Source organism: Doryrhamphus excisus, chromosome 10 (genome assembly GCF_030265055.1).
Source record: "Doryrhamphus excisus isolate RoL2022-K1 chromosome 10, RoL_Dexc_1.0, whole genome shotgun sequence".
NCBI lineage: Eukaryota > Metazoa > Chordata > Actinopteri > Syngnathiformes > Syngnathidae > Doryrhamphus > Doryrhamphus excisus.
Window position 1 is genome coordinate 10,740,701 of NC_080475.1, and position 16,026 is coordinate 10,756,726.

The following is a 16,026-nucleotide window of genomic DNA, read 5'->3' on the forward strand; positions in this document are numbered from 1 at the left end:
TCAAATATCCAAGTCTTGTTAAGACTTAGACCTCCTGGCCGAGTGGTTAGCATTTAGGCCACACAGTCAAGAGATATTTGTTCAATGATTTAGCATTTATGCTTAATAAGAAGCCATGGTGTGTCACCAAAATGGCGGCAGGTAAGCTAGCTCATATTCTTTTTACTATGAGACGTCATGATGTAACAATAGTAATATTCTTATAGAATGTCAAATATCCAAGTCTTGTTAAGACTTAGACCTCCTGGCCGAGTGGTTAGCATGTAGGCCACAAAGTCAAGAGATATTTGTTCAGTGCTTTAGCATTTATGCTTAATAAGAAGCCATGGTGTGTCCCCAAAATGGCGGCAAGTAAGCTAGCTTATTTCCAACATGGATGGTTCACAGCTGCAGTGTAAAGAAGCCTTTTTTACTTTCAGCACGCACTTAGATCTCTACATAAAGTTGCTATGACTTTTAGTTTTTTTAAGGGAGAAGGGGAGTGTTATTGCAGATGGACGTACTTCATGCGTTACAACACTGATTTTTTTTATTGCAAATGTTGATGTGGAACGAGTCGTATACTCCCAGAGAAGAATGTATTCCAAACCGACCAATCGCAGCCTTTAGATTTTTTACAGACAGAAGGAGGGTTTTCAGGGTAGATTTATTTTTCACAGACAGTACTCCTAACTGAAACCAAGAAAAGGCGTACATGGGGGGCGGTATGTGCCCCCCAGGCGAGGCACAGGAATACAATAAATGAGCAGTCTGGTGTTTTTGTTTGCAAGACTTTATGAATATTTCTGAATATTACTATTAGTACTATTCTACTGTATTCTGTGCGTCTTTGTTGAGGAGCCTGACCAGCAGCGGCCTCAGCTTGGTGGCGTCCCAGCTCTGCGTGACGCCGCCATAGCGTTTGCTAGCAAGCGGGACGCTCCAGCGGAAGTGCTTCATCTTGTAGGAACCGTCTTTCTTCTGGGCCATGTCCAAGAGCTGCTCCTCTGTCACCTCCTCATCTGCTCCTTTGCTTAAATCTCGCCTCATCTCTGCAGGAAACATTTCTGATGAGTCCTTCGCCCCGCTGGAGATGTACGCTGTGATGGGGCGGCGTTTTCGGCCAACAGGCTTCCCCCAGCGGAAGTGCTCCATAGAGTAGGAGCGTTTGGCAACCGGGGAGGAAGAGGTGTCCGGCAGGCGAGGAGGCTGGAGTTGGGCGTCATGAGGGTCACGGAGCTGCAGACAGGAAGTGACACAGACATCAATCGGTGAGCTGCAGCTTCCCACAGGAAACCAGCAGTGTTGGACTTTACCGTCTCATCAGACTCCTCACACTCTGATTGGTCCCAGCATCGACTGATGGTTCCTCTGGACACGCCCACCAGAACCGCACACACTAATAGCCATGCAGGACACATCCTGACAACAGATGATAGATGATGACAATAGATGATGACAATAGATGATGACAATAGATGATAATATAATGATAGATGATGATAATATATGATAGATGATGACAATAGATGATGACAATAGATGATAATACGATGATAGATGATGACAATAGATGATGGTACGATGATAGATGATGACAATAGATGATGATACGAAGATAGATGATGCCAATAGATAATATGATAGATGATGACAATAGATAATATGATAGATGATGATAATATAATGATAGATGATGACAATATATGATAATACGATGATAGATGATGACAATAGGTGATAATACGATGATAGATGATGACAAGAGAAGATAATACGATGATAGATGATGACAACAGATGATAATATAATGATAGATGATGACAACAGATGATGTACGATGACAGATGATGACAATAGATGATAATATAATGATAGATGATGGCATCACATATGTTAGTACACACACTACAGTATATACTGTGAACCTGTAAGAAATGATAGCCATAACCTCATCGATGGCTGAACCAAAATATTATATATATACACGTGTATATATGTGTGTGTGTGTGTGTACAGTATATGTGTATACGTATAGTCAATGAGTAGTAAAAAGAAAAGTTGAGTCTGACCTGTGTTGTGTGATTGTTGTTCTCTTTTGGATGCTGGCTTCTTCTTCTTGCTTTATGTTGGATCAGACTGTTTTTATTCTCTCAGCGCACACACACACACACACATGATGACGTGTTAAAGGTCAATCATCAGCATGTGTAGCTTAGCACCGACGTGGGATGTCCTCGCTGGGACGGGAACGTACGTTTAGGAGGCATACCCATCCATGTACCTCTTTTGTTTGGAGGCTCAGTCTCGCTGGTGATGATTCTCCACACGCCTTCCACCTGACCTTCTTCTTTCCGCTCAGTCTTCTATGACGTCATGTCACCGCTGGCCAAGGCCGGTGTACAGGATCCCAAGAGGTTGTACGTCTTATATTGATGTTGTAAATGTCTTATTCGGTTACACGTCTTATATTGATGTTGTAAATGACTTATTTGGTTATACGTCTTATTTTGATGTTGTAAATGTCTTATTCGGTTATACGTCTTATATTGATGTTGTAAATGTCTTATTCGGTTATACGTCTTATATTGATGTTGTAAATGTCTTTTTAGGTTACACGTCTTACATTTATGTCGTAAATTTCTTATTCGGTTATATGTCTTATATTTATGTTGTAAATGTCTTTTTAGGTTACACGTCTTACATTTATGTCGTAAATTTCTTATTCGGTTATATGTCTTATATTTATGTTGTAAATGTTTTTTTAGGTTAAACGTCTTATATTTTTGTTGTAAATGTCTTATTAGGTTAAACGTCTTATATTTATGTTGTAAATGTCTTTTTAGGTTAAACGTCTTATTTTTGTTGTAAATGTCTTATTAGGTTATACCTCTTATATTTATGTTGTAAATGTCTTATTTGGTTATACGTCTTATATTTATGTTGTAAATGTCTTTTTAGGTTATACGCCTTATATTGATGTTGTAAATGTCTTATTAGGTTATACGTCTTATATTGATATTGTAAATGTCTTTTCAGGATATACGTCTTATATTGATGTTGTAAATGTCTTATTAGGTTATACGTCTTATATTGATATTGTAAATGGCTTTTCAGGATATACGTCTTATATTGATGTTGTAAATGTCTTATTAGGTTACACGTCTTATATTGATGTTGTGAATGTTACAATTAGGTTACATGTCTTATATTTATGTTGTGAAGTGCTACATAAATGTTACTCTGAAAAAAACAATCATTGTCTCCAAAGCTGAAGTAATGGAAGACGTGATGCCTTGATCTGGTCTGGTGGGCTTCAACCTCCTGACAAACAAAGGTATGTTCCACAGGAAGCAGGTAATGACATTTTCATGACTCCTGGAGTTGAAAAGTGTATTTTTTTAATATTTCAGTTTAAGTATTACAAGTGTTGATGCTGGTATGGTTTAGCATGTAGCACGCTCCAAGAAGGCACTGGTACTTTGTGGGAATTTTCAACGCTCAGGTCCGCCCATCTGCGGCGTGGAGGATGGCGGCGGCACAGCTTTTGGCTTCCTGTAACAGCGCTTCCACTTTGGAGCGAGTCTGCAGCACAGGACAGAAGGTAAGGTGTGGAGACGGGAGTCTCGTCCACGTGTGGCCACCTACCTCCACCTTGAAAGTGTGGTCTGTGATGTCCTTAAGGTTGATGATGACGTTATAGTATGCCCCAAAAACCGCCGTCTCCAACGCTTTGACCGCAACCTAGAAGTCGCACAGGTGAGCGTTCCTTCAAGCTCCTCAAATGTCACGGCTACACACCTGAGCATCTGATTTGCAGGCGATGTTTCCATGAAGGACAAGTTCTTTGAGGGGCGGCCAGAGGACACTGATTCTCTGGGCCAGGGCCAACGGGACACTCACTGCTCGCTTCAGGCCATCCTGCATCGCCGCCTCTCGCCTGTCAGGACGCAACACGACCTTCAAATCATTCTTCTCTGCCACAACGTGACAACAAGCCTGTCTACCTTTGGACTTCCTCCTCAGAGTTTTTGGGCATCTTCAGCGCTGCCTACGGTCCAAAGGACAAATGAGAAGACGAGCTGTTGATGACAGTTGAATGGATGGAGTGAATGGTCACCATGTAAGCGCTGAAGGCAGAAGAGTCGCTGTCCACCATGTCCAGCAGCTCATTCATGGCCTGATGGAACGGAGGAATCAACCTTCTCATCACGGCGTCCACGCTCTCAAACTGCCTCTTGCCGTACGTCATCTGGCCCACCATGGCGCCCAGCGCCGCTCCCTGTGGCACACGCATCACCATGACAACCATGTCAAACACACTGTCCGGGCAAAGACCTCGGTACCAGCGCGGCGATGGCGGCCGACGCTGATCCTCCGCCAGGGGCCGCTGTCCGAGCACCAACGCTTCGAACAAACTGCTGCAGGGGAAGCGACGCCAGGCGGCCGTCGTTCTGTGACCTCACCATGTACCTGCACACATCACACATCTTACTTACAGCATTAGCATTGGCACGGAACATGTGCATGTCCTTCAGCTTTAGCATGGAACATGTGCATGTCCTTTAGCATTAGCATGGAACATGTGCACGTCCTGCAGCATTCGCACGGAACATGTGCACGTCTTACAACATTAGCACAGAACATGTGCACGTCTTGCAGCATTAGCATGGAACATGTGCACGTCTTGCAGCATTAGCATGGAACATGTGCGTGTCTTGCAGCATAAGCATGGAACATGTACACATCTTGCAGCTTTAGCATGGAACATGTGCACCTCTTGCAGCATTAGCATGGAACATGTGCACCTCTTGGAACATTAGCATGGAACATGTGCACCTCTTGGAACATTAGCATGGAACATAGGCACCTCTTGCAACATTAGCATGGAACATGTGCACCTCTTGCAGCATTAGCATGGAACATGTGCACGTCTTGCAGCATTAGCATGGAACATGTGCACGTCTTGCAGCATTAGCATGGAACATGTGCACGTCCTGCACTATTAGCATGGAACATGTACAGGTCTTCCATCATCAAACTTACTCAATGATTCGTTCCTTTGCTTTGAAAGGTCCTAGAGAGTCCAGACCCAGCTTGTTGATCACCTGACCACACACAAGAGGTTTAGATGGTTAGAAGCCGTCAAGCAAGGAACTCTTACGCTGCTTCCCATTGGTGCCATTGCGTACTTACACTTAACTTTTGAGTCAATATTGTGGGTACATCCACAATACTTTTGAAAGAGTACTACAGTAGCTTATCTGTATTGAAGTGTACTACAGTATACGCAAGTATTCCATTGGAAACACAGCCTTGAGGATGATGAATTCTCACCAGCCGCACTTTGTGCTCCTCCTCCAGGATGAAAAGTTGCTGTGTTTGGATGTAGAAGTCCGCAGCGTCCAGAAGAGCTTGGAGAGGAATCAAACCAACGATCTGAGAGCCCACAACCGGCAGCTTGAGATCCTGAAGACGTGAGCGGAAGTCGTCAGCGGATGGAACGCCATCTCATCTTACTTCCATGAAGGTTGCTTTATTCCTCCTGTTCCTTCATCACATCATGATACCGTGGCGTCATCAGTGTGATGATATCGCATCATGATACCATGGCATCATCAGTGTGATACCATCACATCATGATACCATGGTGTCATCACATTGTGATATCATCACATTGTGATATCATCACATCATCATACCATGGTATCATCGCATTGATATCATCACATCATGATACCATGGCATCATCACATTGTGATATCATCACATCATCATACCATGGCGTCATCACTTCATGACATCATGATACCATGACATCACATTTTGATTTCATCACATCATCATACCATGGTGTCATCACATTGTGATATCATCACATCATGATACATGGGTCATCAAATTGTGATATCATCACATCATGATACCATGGTGTCAACACATTGTGATATCATCACATTATGATACCATGGCATCATCAGTGTGATATCATAACCTTATCATACCATGTCGTCATCACTTCATGACATCATGATACCATGGCATCATCACATTGTGATATCATCACATTATGATACCATGGAATCATCACATCATCATACCATGGCGTCATCACATTGGGGCATTATGACATTCTCGTATCATGACATGATGGCACCGTAATGATGTCATGGTATCATGTATCATAATATGAGATGGTGATGACATATGATGACGTAATGAACATGTGTGTCATACGGACGTACCTGGGCGTCCTTGCAGATGGCTTGGTAGACGCAGTGGAGGGGCGTATGTTGGTAGTCTAGGATGTTGGTGGACACCTGAGCCATGTTATCTTCTTCCAGGTACCAACCTATTGCCTGCACCTTCTTCAGCAACCCTGGCTGATATCATCACGTGTATCGTATCACGCTTTCATCTCATCATCATCATCATCTATGCTTTATCATGTCTATCATATCACTTTCATTTCCCAGCATGCACCTGGTCTTTGCCCCGTCCTTGCTCCCTGATGTTCAGCGCGATGCGATGCGCCTGCTCCTTGGTGCCAATAATGTTGACATTGTAGGCGATGAGGAAGTTTCGGGCGCCCGTCACCGTGGCGCCCCAAGACGCCACAAAGCTGCCGGGCCCAAAGTCCGGAGCCCACTCCTTTTGTTGAAGCTGGAGAACAAAGCTGATGTTATCACAAGAAGACATGAAAGAAAGGCAAGCGGGCTGTCACCTTGTCTGCTAGAGCTTCGTATTCGCCAGCTCTCACGGACGGAAGACTTCTCCTGGACTCGCTGCGTGCTGCTTCGCCGTAAAGGAACACTGACGACACACAAGTGCTTCAAGTTTTTCATTTTCATGTGGGATTTTTTTATGGTGCAACGTCTGACCAGGCACGTGCAGCAAGGACGCCAACTTCTGTCCAAAGACATTAGCGCAGCGGACACAGTCCTCCATGGTGACATTCTGGACAGGGATGAAAGGACAGACGTCCAGTGCTCCCATACGAGGGTGCTCCCCTACACACACACACACATGAAAATGTACATGTTGTGTGTCTCTGTGGACGTTGCGGACTCACCCGAGTGTTTGCTCATATCAATGAGGCTGAAGGCCTGACGGGCGGCGTTCAGAGCGCCTTCCACCGCAGCTTCAGGCGCACCCACAAAAGTGTAAACGGTGCGGTTGGTGGAAGCTCCGGGGTCCACATCCAGGAGGCTGCAGCCAGGTGTGCTGCTGATGGCCGCCGAAATGGCATCGATCACCTGGAAAACATTTCATCTTTTCTTATAGATCAGCTAAACATGGAAACCATCAAGGAGACCAGCATCTAGATCCACTCACATGTTCCTCACCAATCGCTTATGATGAAGGACAAGAACTCACCTCTTGATTCCGCCCCTCTGAGAAGTTTGGGACACATTCGACCAGTTGAGCCATGATGTCTTCACTCCAAAAGGAACTACCCGAACGACTCACTTCTTTTCTGAAACACACACACAGCCATACAGGGCTGAATCATTAACAGATGCACCCCTGCAGGTTAGTGTGTGTTTGCGTGCTGCAAGCAGACTACCAGTAGATGATTGTTTACGTGCTCTTCATCAAACATTCAGCAAGTCGCAAAACAACACCACTGACCAGCGAGCAAAGGTCACGCCCCTTGTGCTCTTCAAACACAAAACATGCTTCTGGGGAGGTCAGAGGTCATGTGTTGGTTGAACATCAACTCCAAGTCTTTGACATGCAAGCTGAAGGTCAAGCTTGTGCGTTCCATGTTACTGTATTACGTAATCATAACTTTTATCATTTATTCTTTACATTTCAATTTTCAACCATGGACCTGAGAATTGTTTACATTCTAAGCTAAAACATAGCGCACGTGTCTGAAATTCATTTTTTTTCATAGTTGCACCACATTTTAATACCGCTTTAACAGGTTATCAGCAATGAGAAGTTGCGTTCAAAGGCACCACGTCATTTAAGTTGCATTCACCTGTTTTAAGAGTATTTTTGGGGACTTCCGGGCACACTTATATGCAGCGAATGGGACTTCCACATTAAGAGTTACAAAGTGAGTTGTTTTAAGGCCTAATTATTACATTTTTAAAGTAATTTGCCCCACACAGGTCATGGTATTTGTTTAGAATCAATAGAAGAGTTGATTAAATTAAAACATGTGATGGGTTCAGAAATACTCTTCAAGTAATATATGATTAATTCCACACCATCATAAATCATTCAAATACTGTAGTTCTATAATGGGTTGTGGTTAGGAATTCCCTTTTTACGACACTCTGTTGTTCCCTAAACGTTACACCGACGTAGACGTACTGAACTTCCGTAGTCTACGCAATACGTCATTTCGTAGTTAGCTTGTGCAGCTACGCGTCTCAGCGACAAACGGCAGAGTCACAGCATATTTGTGAAATAATGGTAATATACTCATAATAATTTGCCCCCAGAAGGAGAAAACAGTAACAACCGGATATACATACGTATGGAGAGACTATACTAGCATTTGTTGGAACGACGTGAAGGCAGGCAGGAGGTTTCACGGGTTTGCTTTCATTCCACTGGCTAGCTTAGCTAGATTGACTTACTTTGCCATAGACATACTGTATATAGACGCCGCATCGAGTGGGTTTGTCCACTGCTGCGATACGTCAAAGTCGCCGCCATATTGGATGAGTCAGGTTGCACTGTAAATGAATATAAGTCGATGCACTGACTGATAAAACGCCATTCTATAAAGAAATTTAAGTTAATTCCTCTCGTTCCTACATTTACACACGCTAAAATACACAGTTGAAAACAATGACCCCGAAAACAAGCACAGCTACATTGTTCAAAAACAATCACGTTGGCTCTTTATGGAAGTAAATACATTTACAGCAGTCTTGACCCATCCGATATGGCGGCGACGTTGACGTACTGCTCAGCGCTCGATGTGGCGTCTATCTATGTTTATGAACTTGCCAAGTTAGCTAGCTAGCTAATTGTTAACCGTCGTTAAAGTTTCTACACAGTGACACTCGTCTTTAGTCATGTAATGGGTTCTACAGAGAGATACTTAGTTATTACTCATTGAGTTATAGTATTGAAGTGTTTGTTTCTGCAACATTCTTATTGTTGTAACAGTATCAGTGTCTTTATTGTCAATTAATTGTGACCCTTTTTCAGATTCATGACATCTCCTTTTGAGAAGCCAACAACATTTGACTTGGCCCATCAACGTTTCCAGAGTCCCGGCCCTGACAAGGTGAGGGTTTTTGTCTTGTGAAGTTTTTGCAAGTATTTAAATACTGTCTTTATATTTCTTTTTGGCTGAAGCGTGATGGCGAGTGGAGCCATGTTAGAACCGCACCAATTGGACACAGGTCAGTAGAGGCCTCCTCCGGGCACCACGTTCAATGTTTCGGTGTTTCTGGAGTCTTTCTTCTGCTTTGTCTCAGCGTGCATTTCGAACAAGCCGTCAAAACACTGATGGGACTGACAAGACCAAGCACATCAACCAATTACTGGGCAGGAATAGACGAGGACAGCCAACTGCAGCCGCCACTGGAAGAATCTTCAATTTCTTTGTCCCATGGGTGAGTTTGGTTAGTCCTGAATGCTCCATGGTGATCTTCATCTATTTAATAAGGCTGGCATCATTGACATGTAAGCAGATTTTGTGGAAAGCATACAAATATTAAGGAGATGTACAGAGAAGAATTTGCAGCTGTACATGTGGACCATTCCACTATCAATTCACTGACTGATCACTGACCAGGCCTGTATTGTGCATGTCGTCCACCAGATGGCGCCCACACACAGCTTGTTCACCTAATGAAAGTGTATCTGTGGAGGCGCATGACTCTCTTGCTGGGCTAAGAGGACACATGCGTGATGGGAGCTTGGCGTCGTCCTCGCCAGGACACACGACATGGATGAGATCTGTTAGGATGCAGGAGGTGAAGTTGAAAGGTTATGAAGTCTTTGTCTGCGGTTGACTTCATAGATTTGCTGCTTCTTCTCAGTGTGCTTCAGATGACCATGCAGACCACTGCGGATCTTCTTCCTCGTCAGTGATGTCCCCTCAATTGCTGGAGATGACCCCTGCCGGAGGAAGAGACAACAGGAAGTCCAGCAGGAGCAAAGCCGATGCAGAACCGGGCGAGGAAGACAGGAGGAGCTGGATGGCCTTCAGACAGAGAAAGAAAAGCAGCAGGTTGGCGGGTTTTCATCCCGGTCGCAGGAAAGCGGACAAGTCCAGACCCAGTGAGTCCAGCAAACACTTCATCCAACTTCCTTCCAAAGCAAACTATGGACACACATTCTTCTTCTTCTTCTTCCAGTCGTATTGTCCAGTGAGGAAGACGAGCATGGCGAAGGTGACGAGAACAGCTGGATTGACACAACTCCATGGGGACATCCTTCCTTCCTGGAACTGGACTTTTTGTTGCTTCACGCCGGCCTGGCGCATGCTGCTGCCAACGGCAAGATGATGGTGACTACATGCCGTTACATCAACAGGAACAGGAAATACGCTCCAGGCTAACCATAACTAGCACAATGCACTTCCCATTGACACTGCGTTACTTTCTCTAACCAACCTGGACTACATAATAATTATATATATAATATAATATAATAATAATGTTTACATGCTTATATTGGCATAGTAGCATTATAGCCATTTTTGTAGCCAGAAACATATTTAAACACTTGGCCCCCATTATGCTATGTGTTTACATGCTAATGTTAGCAAAGTGGCATTGTAGCCATTTTCATATCCAGACACATATTTAAACACTTGGCACTACTATGCTATATCTTTACATACTAATGTTAGCATTGCTAGTATGCTAATATTATCAAAGCAGCATTGTAGCCATTTTCATAGCCAGGCACATATATACTTGGCACTATTATGCTATGTGTTTACATGCTAATGTTAGCATTGCTAGCATGCTAATATTAGCAAAGCGGCATTGTAGCCATTTTCATAGCCAGACACATATTTAAGCACTTGGCACTATTATGCTATGTGTTTACATGCTAATGTTAGCATTGCTAGCATGCTAATATTAGCAAAGCGGCATTGTAGCCATTTTCATAGCCAGACACATATTTAAACACTTGGCACTATTGTGCTATGTGTTTACATGCTAATGTTAGCATTGCTAGCATGCTAATATTAGCAAAGCGGCATTGTAGCCATTTTCATAGCCAGACACATATTTAAACACTTGGCACTATTGTGCTATGTGTTTACATGCTAATGTTAGCATTGCTAGCATGCTAATATTAGCAAAGCAGCATTGTAGCCATTTTCATAGCCAGACACATATATACTTGACACTATTATGCTATGTGTTTACATGCTAATGTTAGCATTGCTAGCATGCTAATATTAGCAAAGCGGCATTGTAGCCATTTTCATAGCCAGACACATATTTAAACACTGTTTACATGCTAATGTTAGCATTGCTAACATAAGTATAGTAGCATTTTTAGCCATGGTCATTGCTAGACAAGTATATTAAGACTTACCACTATTATGCTATGTGTTGCTTGCAAACATTAGCAATCTACATATATAGATAGGAGTAATATTTGTGATGTAATTGCCCCTCAAGTTTCCCCAAATGCAGTAGATCTTCCAGGAGGAGTGGTGCCTGTAGGAAAGGTGAAGAAGGTGACTGCGTATCCTCCAGTGTACTTTCTCTAACCAACCTGGACTACATAATAATGACACCACATGCACGACTAGATGAAGAATTAACTTTCCGACATCATTCCAAACATTTAGCTGTAGTCTGGAGTCCTGTTCCATGACACAAGTGTGTCCCGTAGGGAAGGAATGTTCTTGTAATGGAACATTGGTGTCTTTGTGTCTAGGTTACATCAAGCGGCATCCATCTTCCTTTAAAAGGTACCAAGCTTTGTATCCCTCCTCACCTTTGTGCGCTGAAAATGTGAAAATGATGTGCTGCTGCGTCTGTCCAGTCGGAAGGGAAGAAGGCGACGTCACCGTTGTGGCGTCGCAGGTGCGAGGTTACGGTTTATGGAGCGGGGGCGTCGCTCGAGGCGGAACTTTGCTGGATGAAGTGGAAGGGCGGGCCCCCTCGTTGCTCTTCCTGTGGGTGACGGACGCTCAGGCTAACATGTTGCAGAGGGAGATGGCCATCATTCACAACGCCGCCGCCACGGGTACGACACATTCATCTCCAATCCACTTAACTCTTTCAAGCCCAGAGATATCCCTCAGTAGCCATTGGTGTTATATTGCTATATAAACATGGAAGCTACCAAAAGAAAGGTTAGATTCCCATCTTTACAAATGAACCCTTAGTTGACTGAGCCATCAGCATCCAAGATAATAAGCTGTGTTTTTATTATCAACCATTGATGCAATGGAATATTTAGTGGTGTCTTTCAGATGTTTAGAATTATTTCTTCCAGGTCCTGCCTGCTCCTTCCTGTTGCTGCTGATGGCAGAGCATCTTCCTGACATCCAGGCCGCACTGCTGGTATCCATGTTGGAGACGACGGAGTTCAAGGAGAGCCGCTCCTCCTCAGCAGGTCACCCGACCTCCCCCCTTGACTGGAATGATTGCCAACGGCTCCTCCAGAGCTTGGCGCCCCCCCTGGATGAACACCTCCTCGGTCTGCTGGGCCAGTCGCCGGTAAGGCTGTCGTCTCGGGGAGGAGCAGGGCTGGATTGTGAGATTGTGTTTGCGTTCCAGGAGGTGCGCAATGCGGGAATGAGAAGCTACACAAAGCAGTCATCTGCTATGCAGGCGACCACCAGGTGAAATACTCAACTTAACCACAGCAGCCATCATCATCATCATCGCAGCACCCGTGTGACCTTGTTTGCCGCACAGGTTGATTCAGTATCCTCCAGCACCCTCCAGAGGCCGCATCACAGTGACAAAGGAGGACCTGGCCTGTCTGGAAAAGGGCCAATTCCTGAACGACATCATTATCGACTTTTACCTCAAGTACGTCAACAGGCAGCATCAATCGTCTAAGCCATCCACCACTAAGTCTTGTCCTCCTGCAGGTATCTCCTGCTGGAGGGCGGGGGGCGTGCTGTGGCGGAGCGCAGTCACGTCTTCAGCAGTTTCTTCTTCAGGCAGCTCAGCAGACAGCAAGTCTGTGCTGGAAGCCTCGCTGATACCGCGTAAGAATGACTGGTATCATCTTTCATGTGAAAATGTTGATATCAGGGATCCACACAGAAGACTAAATGATGCATTGATATAAGGGATCCACACAGAAGAGTACATGATGCATTGATATCAGGGACTCGTACAGATGAATACATGATGCATTGATATCAGGGACTCGTACAGATGAATACATGATGCATTGATATCAGGGATCCATACAGAAGAGTACATGATGTGCTGATATCAGGGATCCATACAGAAGAGTACATGATGTGCTGATATCAGGGATCCATACAGAAGAGTACATGATGTGCTGATATCAGGGATCCATACAGAAGAGTACATGATGTGCTGATATCAGGGGTCCATACAGAAGAGTATATGATGTGCTGATATCAGGGGTCCATACAGAAAAGTATATGATGCATTGATATCAGGGGTCCATACAGAAGAGTACATGATGCATTGATATCAGGGATCCATACAGAAGAGTACATGATGTGCTGATATCATGGGTCCACACGAAGAATACAAGATGTGGTGATATCAGGGATCCATACAGAAGAGTACATGATGTGACGATATCAGGGATCCATGCAGAAGAGTACATGATACGTTGATATCAGGGATCCATACAGAAGAGTACATGATACGTTGATATCAGGGATCCATGCAGAAGAGTACATGATGTGGTGATATCAGGGATCCATACAGTAGAGTAGGTGATACGTTGATATCAGGGATCTATACAGAAGAGTACATGATACGTTGATATCAGGGATCCATACAGAAGAGTACATGATACGTTGCTGATGTGCTGATATCAGGGATCCACACAGAAGAGTACATGATGTGTTGATATCAGGGATCCATACAGAAGAGTACATGGTGTGCTGATATCAGAGATCCATACAGAAGAGTACATGATACGTTGCTGTGTGTATGTGTTTATCAGGGATCCCTACAGAAGACACCAGGGAGTGAAGACGTGGACTCGCCATGTTGATGTTTTCAGCAAAGACTTCCTGTTTGTGCCCATCAACGAGGAGTAAGACATCTTTTCCCCGTCACCGCGTCATGGTGTACTCGGTTGTACTTTGGTGTACTTTCATGTACTTTGCACCGCAGTGCACACTGGTTCCTGGCGGTGGTTTGTTTCCCCGGCCAAGACGGCGTTGGTTATGAGTTGCGAACAAGTAAGTCATTTCCACATCGTGTGTCAATCAGTCACTTGTCAGCGAAGCGATTGCATCATCTCCTGTCTTAGATGCATCGGAGCTCGTCGGTAGGGGATCAGAGCATCAGCCGGTAAGCACGGACTAGAGAAAGGTATGATGGCGTAGACGGCGGCGGGATGAGGAAGTAAAGTGTCTGTTTGCAGGCGTGTACGCAGCAAGGCTGCAGGAGGGGCGTGGTGTTGACACGGTGAGTCCAGACGGACGCCAGGGATCGGATGTCTGTCACACGGCTCCTTTTAAATCAACACGTCTGCTCTCGTATTCCAGGCCATGCATCCTGGTGATGGATTCCCTGAAAAAGCAGCAGCGTCAACGTGTTTGCCAGCTCCTGAGAGAGTGAGCTTTTCCTTTTCTAGAAGAATCCCACACATCAGAAGCGCTGACCAATCAGGTGTGTGCAGCTACCTGCAGGTGGAGTGGGAGGAGCGCAGGGAGCAGCGGCGTGTCTTCTCCTCGGACAGCATGCACAGCTGCAGCTGCGACGTCCCACGGCAGGACAACAGCAGCGACTGTGGTTTGTACCTCCTGCAGTACGTGGAGAGCTTCCTTCAGGTGATGCACGGATGTCCGCACGGTCACATGACCGCCACGTCGTACTCACACCATAAAACGCTATTTCGCTCCTCAGAACCCCGTGGTGCACTTTGACCTCCCTCTGTGTTTGCTCAACTGGTTTCCACGACAACAGGCACGACAGAAGCGCGACGAGATCAGACACTTGATCATGAGGCTGCACAAGAGCCAATCACAGACCTGAAGGCATTTCATCTCGTATTCCTTTATTCGTTCAAATAGCCGTGATGTAGACCGATGTTGCTACGGCAACACCAGCCTCTTGCTGACCCTTCCAGATGTTGCCTAAGAGTCATTGATAGGAATTTGACAGACTGACTCAGGAAGCAGCGTGGTCAGAATACTCTTGGCTTCCACGCTGGAGGTCCTGATGCCGTCCTAGCCTCGTCTAATCTGCACGATGGGAGGGAAAGATTAAAGGATTTGTATCCCTAACTCCAAAAATAATCTTTGTCCTTAAGCAGCCACCGGACTCTAAAGTCAAACATGCACCATGGGGGCACACTTGAGTATTTTACCCCCTGGCGTCTATTAAGCTGATTATCCAATAAAAGATGTCCACCTATGTTGATGTGGGCGGAGGAGATTGAATCACAGCCGTGTTTGGTCTGCTAATACAATATTTACTCACTTCATTGCTAGTGCTCACGACCCAAACAATAATACAATGAACTTACACACCTATAAACATCTATATCATACGTCTGTAATAGCAAAATGAATAGCAAAGTATGAAATATCAAGTGTGAAAAACATACATGGCGTCTTTTTCCATGTTCAAAAGTCTTGATTTTGATGAAATGTTCAGGAATTGTTGCAGCCATTACATTTTGGGGTTGGTCCAAAATCTAAAGAGTTCTAGCTACTAGCTAGCTTCTGGCTACTTCCAACTCATTCAGGACATTTAGCATGTTAGCATTGCTAGCATGCTAACATTAGTATTATAGCATTATAGCCATTTTCGTAGCCAGAGACATATTTAAACACTTGGCACTATTATGCAAGGTGTTTACATGCTAATGTTAGCATTGCTAGCATGCTAATATTAGCAAAGTGGCATTGTAGCCATTTTCATAGCCAGA

General features: G+C 44.5%; 3 protein-coding genes across 7 annotated transcripts; 1 reads left to right on the forward strand and 2 right to left on the reverse strand.

Moving 5' to 3' along the window:
• Nucleotides 1-565: 565 nt before the first annotated feature.
• Nucleotides 566-2,095, reverse strand: LOC131137725 (pro-opiomelanocortin-like). Its single transcript, XM_058085985.1, has 3 exons — nt 2,052-2,095; nt 1,296-1,401; nt 566-1,218 (listed from the first exon to the last, which is right to left on the reverse strand). Exons 2-3 carry the CDS (start codon nt 1,398-1,400, stop codon nt 805-807), a joined length of 519 nt encoding a protein of 172 aa, XP_057941968.1. The 5' UTR covers nt 1,401; nt 2,052-2,095; the 3' UTR covers nt 566-804.
• A 1,268-nt stretch (nt 2,096-3,363) lies between these two features.
• ftcd (formimidoyltransferase cyclodeaminase) lies at nt 3,364-8,608 on the reverse strand. Of its 2 annotated transcripts, XM_058085891.1 has the most exons (15): nt 8,469-8,608; nt 7,357-7,456; nt 7,052-7,235; nt 6,861-6,989; nt 6,704-6,792; nt 6,463-6,642; nt 6,225-6,362; nt 5,317-5,448; nt 5,026-5,087; nt 4,326-4,452; nt 4,100-4,261; nt 3,987-4,030; nt 3,781-3,919; nt 3,628-3,723; nt 3,364-3,564 (listed from the first exon to the last, which is right to left on the reverse strand). In XM_058085891.1, exons 2-15 carry the CDS (start codon nt 7,408-7,410, stop codon nt 3,481-3,483), a joined length of 1,620 nt encoding a protein of 539 aa, XP_057941874.1. In that variant the 5' UTR covers nt 7,411-7,456; nt 8,469-8,608; the 3' UTR covers nt 3,364-3,480. The 2 variants fall into 2 exon arrangements, with proteins under 2 accessions (XP_057941874.1, XP_057941873.1); XM_058085890.1 differs by lacking the exon at nt 8,469-8,608 and having other exon boundaries at nt 7,357-7,528.
• On the forward strand, nt 6,629-15,619 carry LOC131137658 (sentrin-specific protease 7-like). Of its 4 annotated transcripts, none has more exons than XM_058085854.1 (20): nt 6,629-7,512; nt 9,154-9,232; nt 9,304-9,350; nt 9,426-9,563; nt 9,773-9,926; nt 9,993-10,233; nt 10,311-10,462; nt 11,857-11,890; nt 11,965-12,168; nt 12,421-12,644; nt 12,705-12,769; nt 12,846-12,962; nt 13,025-13,144; nt 14,089-14,181; nt 14,262-14,329; nt 14,401-14,441; nt 14,515-14,558; nt 14,639-14,707; nt 14,773-14,923; nt 15,000-15,619. In XM_058085854.1, exons 1-20 carry the CDS (start codon nt 7,499-7,501, stop codon nt 15,126-15,128), a joined length of 2,184 nt encoding a protein of 727 aa, XP_057941837.1. In that variant the 5' UTR covers nt 6,629-7,498; the 3' UTR covers nt 15,129-15,619. The 4 variants fall into 4 exon arrangements, with proteins under 4 accessions (XP_057941837.1, XP_057941838.1, XP_057941836.1 ...); XM_058085855.1 differs by lacking the exon at nt 6,629-7,512 and adding an exon at nt 8,316-8,406; XM_058085853.1 differs by lacking the exon at nt 6,629-7,512 and adding an exon at nt 8,773-8,849.
• Nucleotides 15,620-16,026: the final 407 nt, after the last annotated feature.

What these genes read in the sequence shown, in the direction of transcription:
- LOC131137658 (XM_058085853.1), top strand. Translation starts at nt 8,788, where the DNA reads ATGACCCCGAAAACAAGCACAGCTACATTGTTCAAAAACAATCACGTT. An exon ending in ACCGCACCAATTGGACACAG is followed by an intron (nt 9,351 to 9,425) that starts GTCAGTAGAGGC and finishes GCTTTGTCTCAG; the next exon opens with CGTGCATTTCGAACAAGCCG. An exon ending in GTCTGCTGGGCCAGTCGCCG is followed by an intron (nt 12,645 to 12,704) that starts GTAAGGCTGTCG and finishes TTTGCGTTCCAG; the next exon opens with GAGGTGCGCAATGCGGGAAT.
- ftcd (XM_058085891.1), bottom strand. Translation starts at nt 7,410, where the DNA reads ATGGCTCAACTGGTCGAATGTGTCCCAAACTTCTCAGAGGGGCGGAAT. An exon ending in GCAAAGGAACGAATCATTGA is followed by an intron (nt 4,453 to 5,025) that starts GTAAGTTTGATG and finishes TGATGTGTGCAG; the next exon opens with GTACATGGTGAGGTCACAGA. An exon ending in TCTGAGGAGGAAGTCCAAAG is followed by an intron (nt 3,920 to 3,986) that starts GTAGACAGGCTT and finishes GCGTCCTGACAG; the next exon opens with GCGAGAGGCGGCGATGCAGG.
- LOC131137725 (XM_058085985.1), bottom strand. Translation starts at nt 1,400, where the DNA reads ATGTGTCCTGCATGGCTATTAGTGTGTGCGGTTCTGGTGGGCGTGTCC. An exon ending in GTGAGGAGTCTGATGAGACG is followed by an intron (nt 1,219 to 1,295) that starts GTAAAGTCCAAC and finishes TCCTGTCTGCAG; the next exon opens with CTCCGTGACCCTCATGACGC.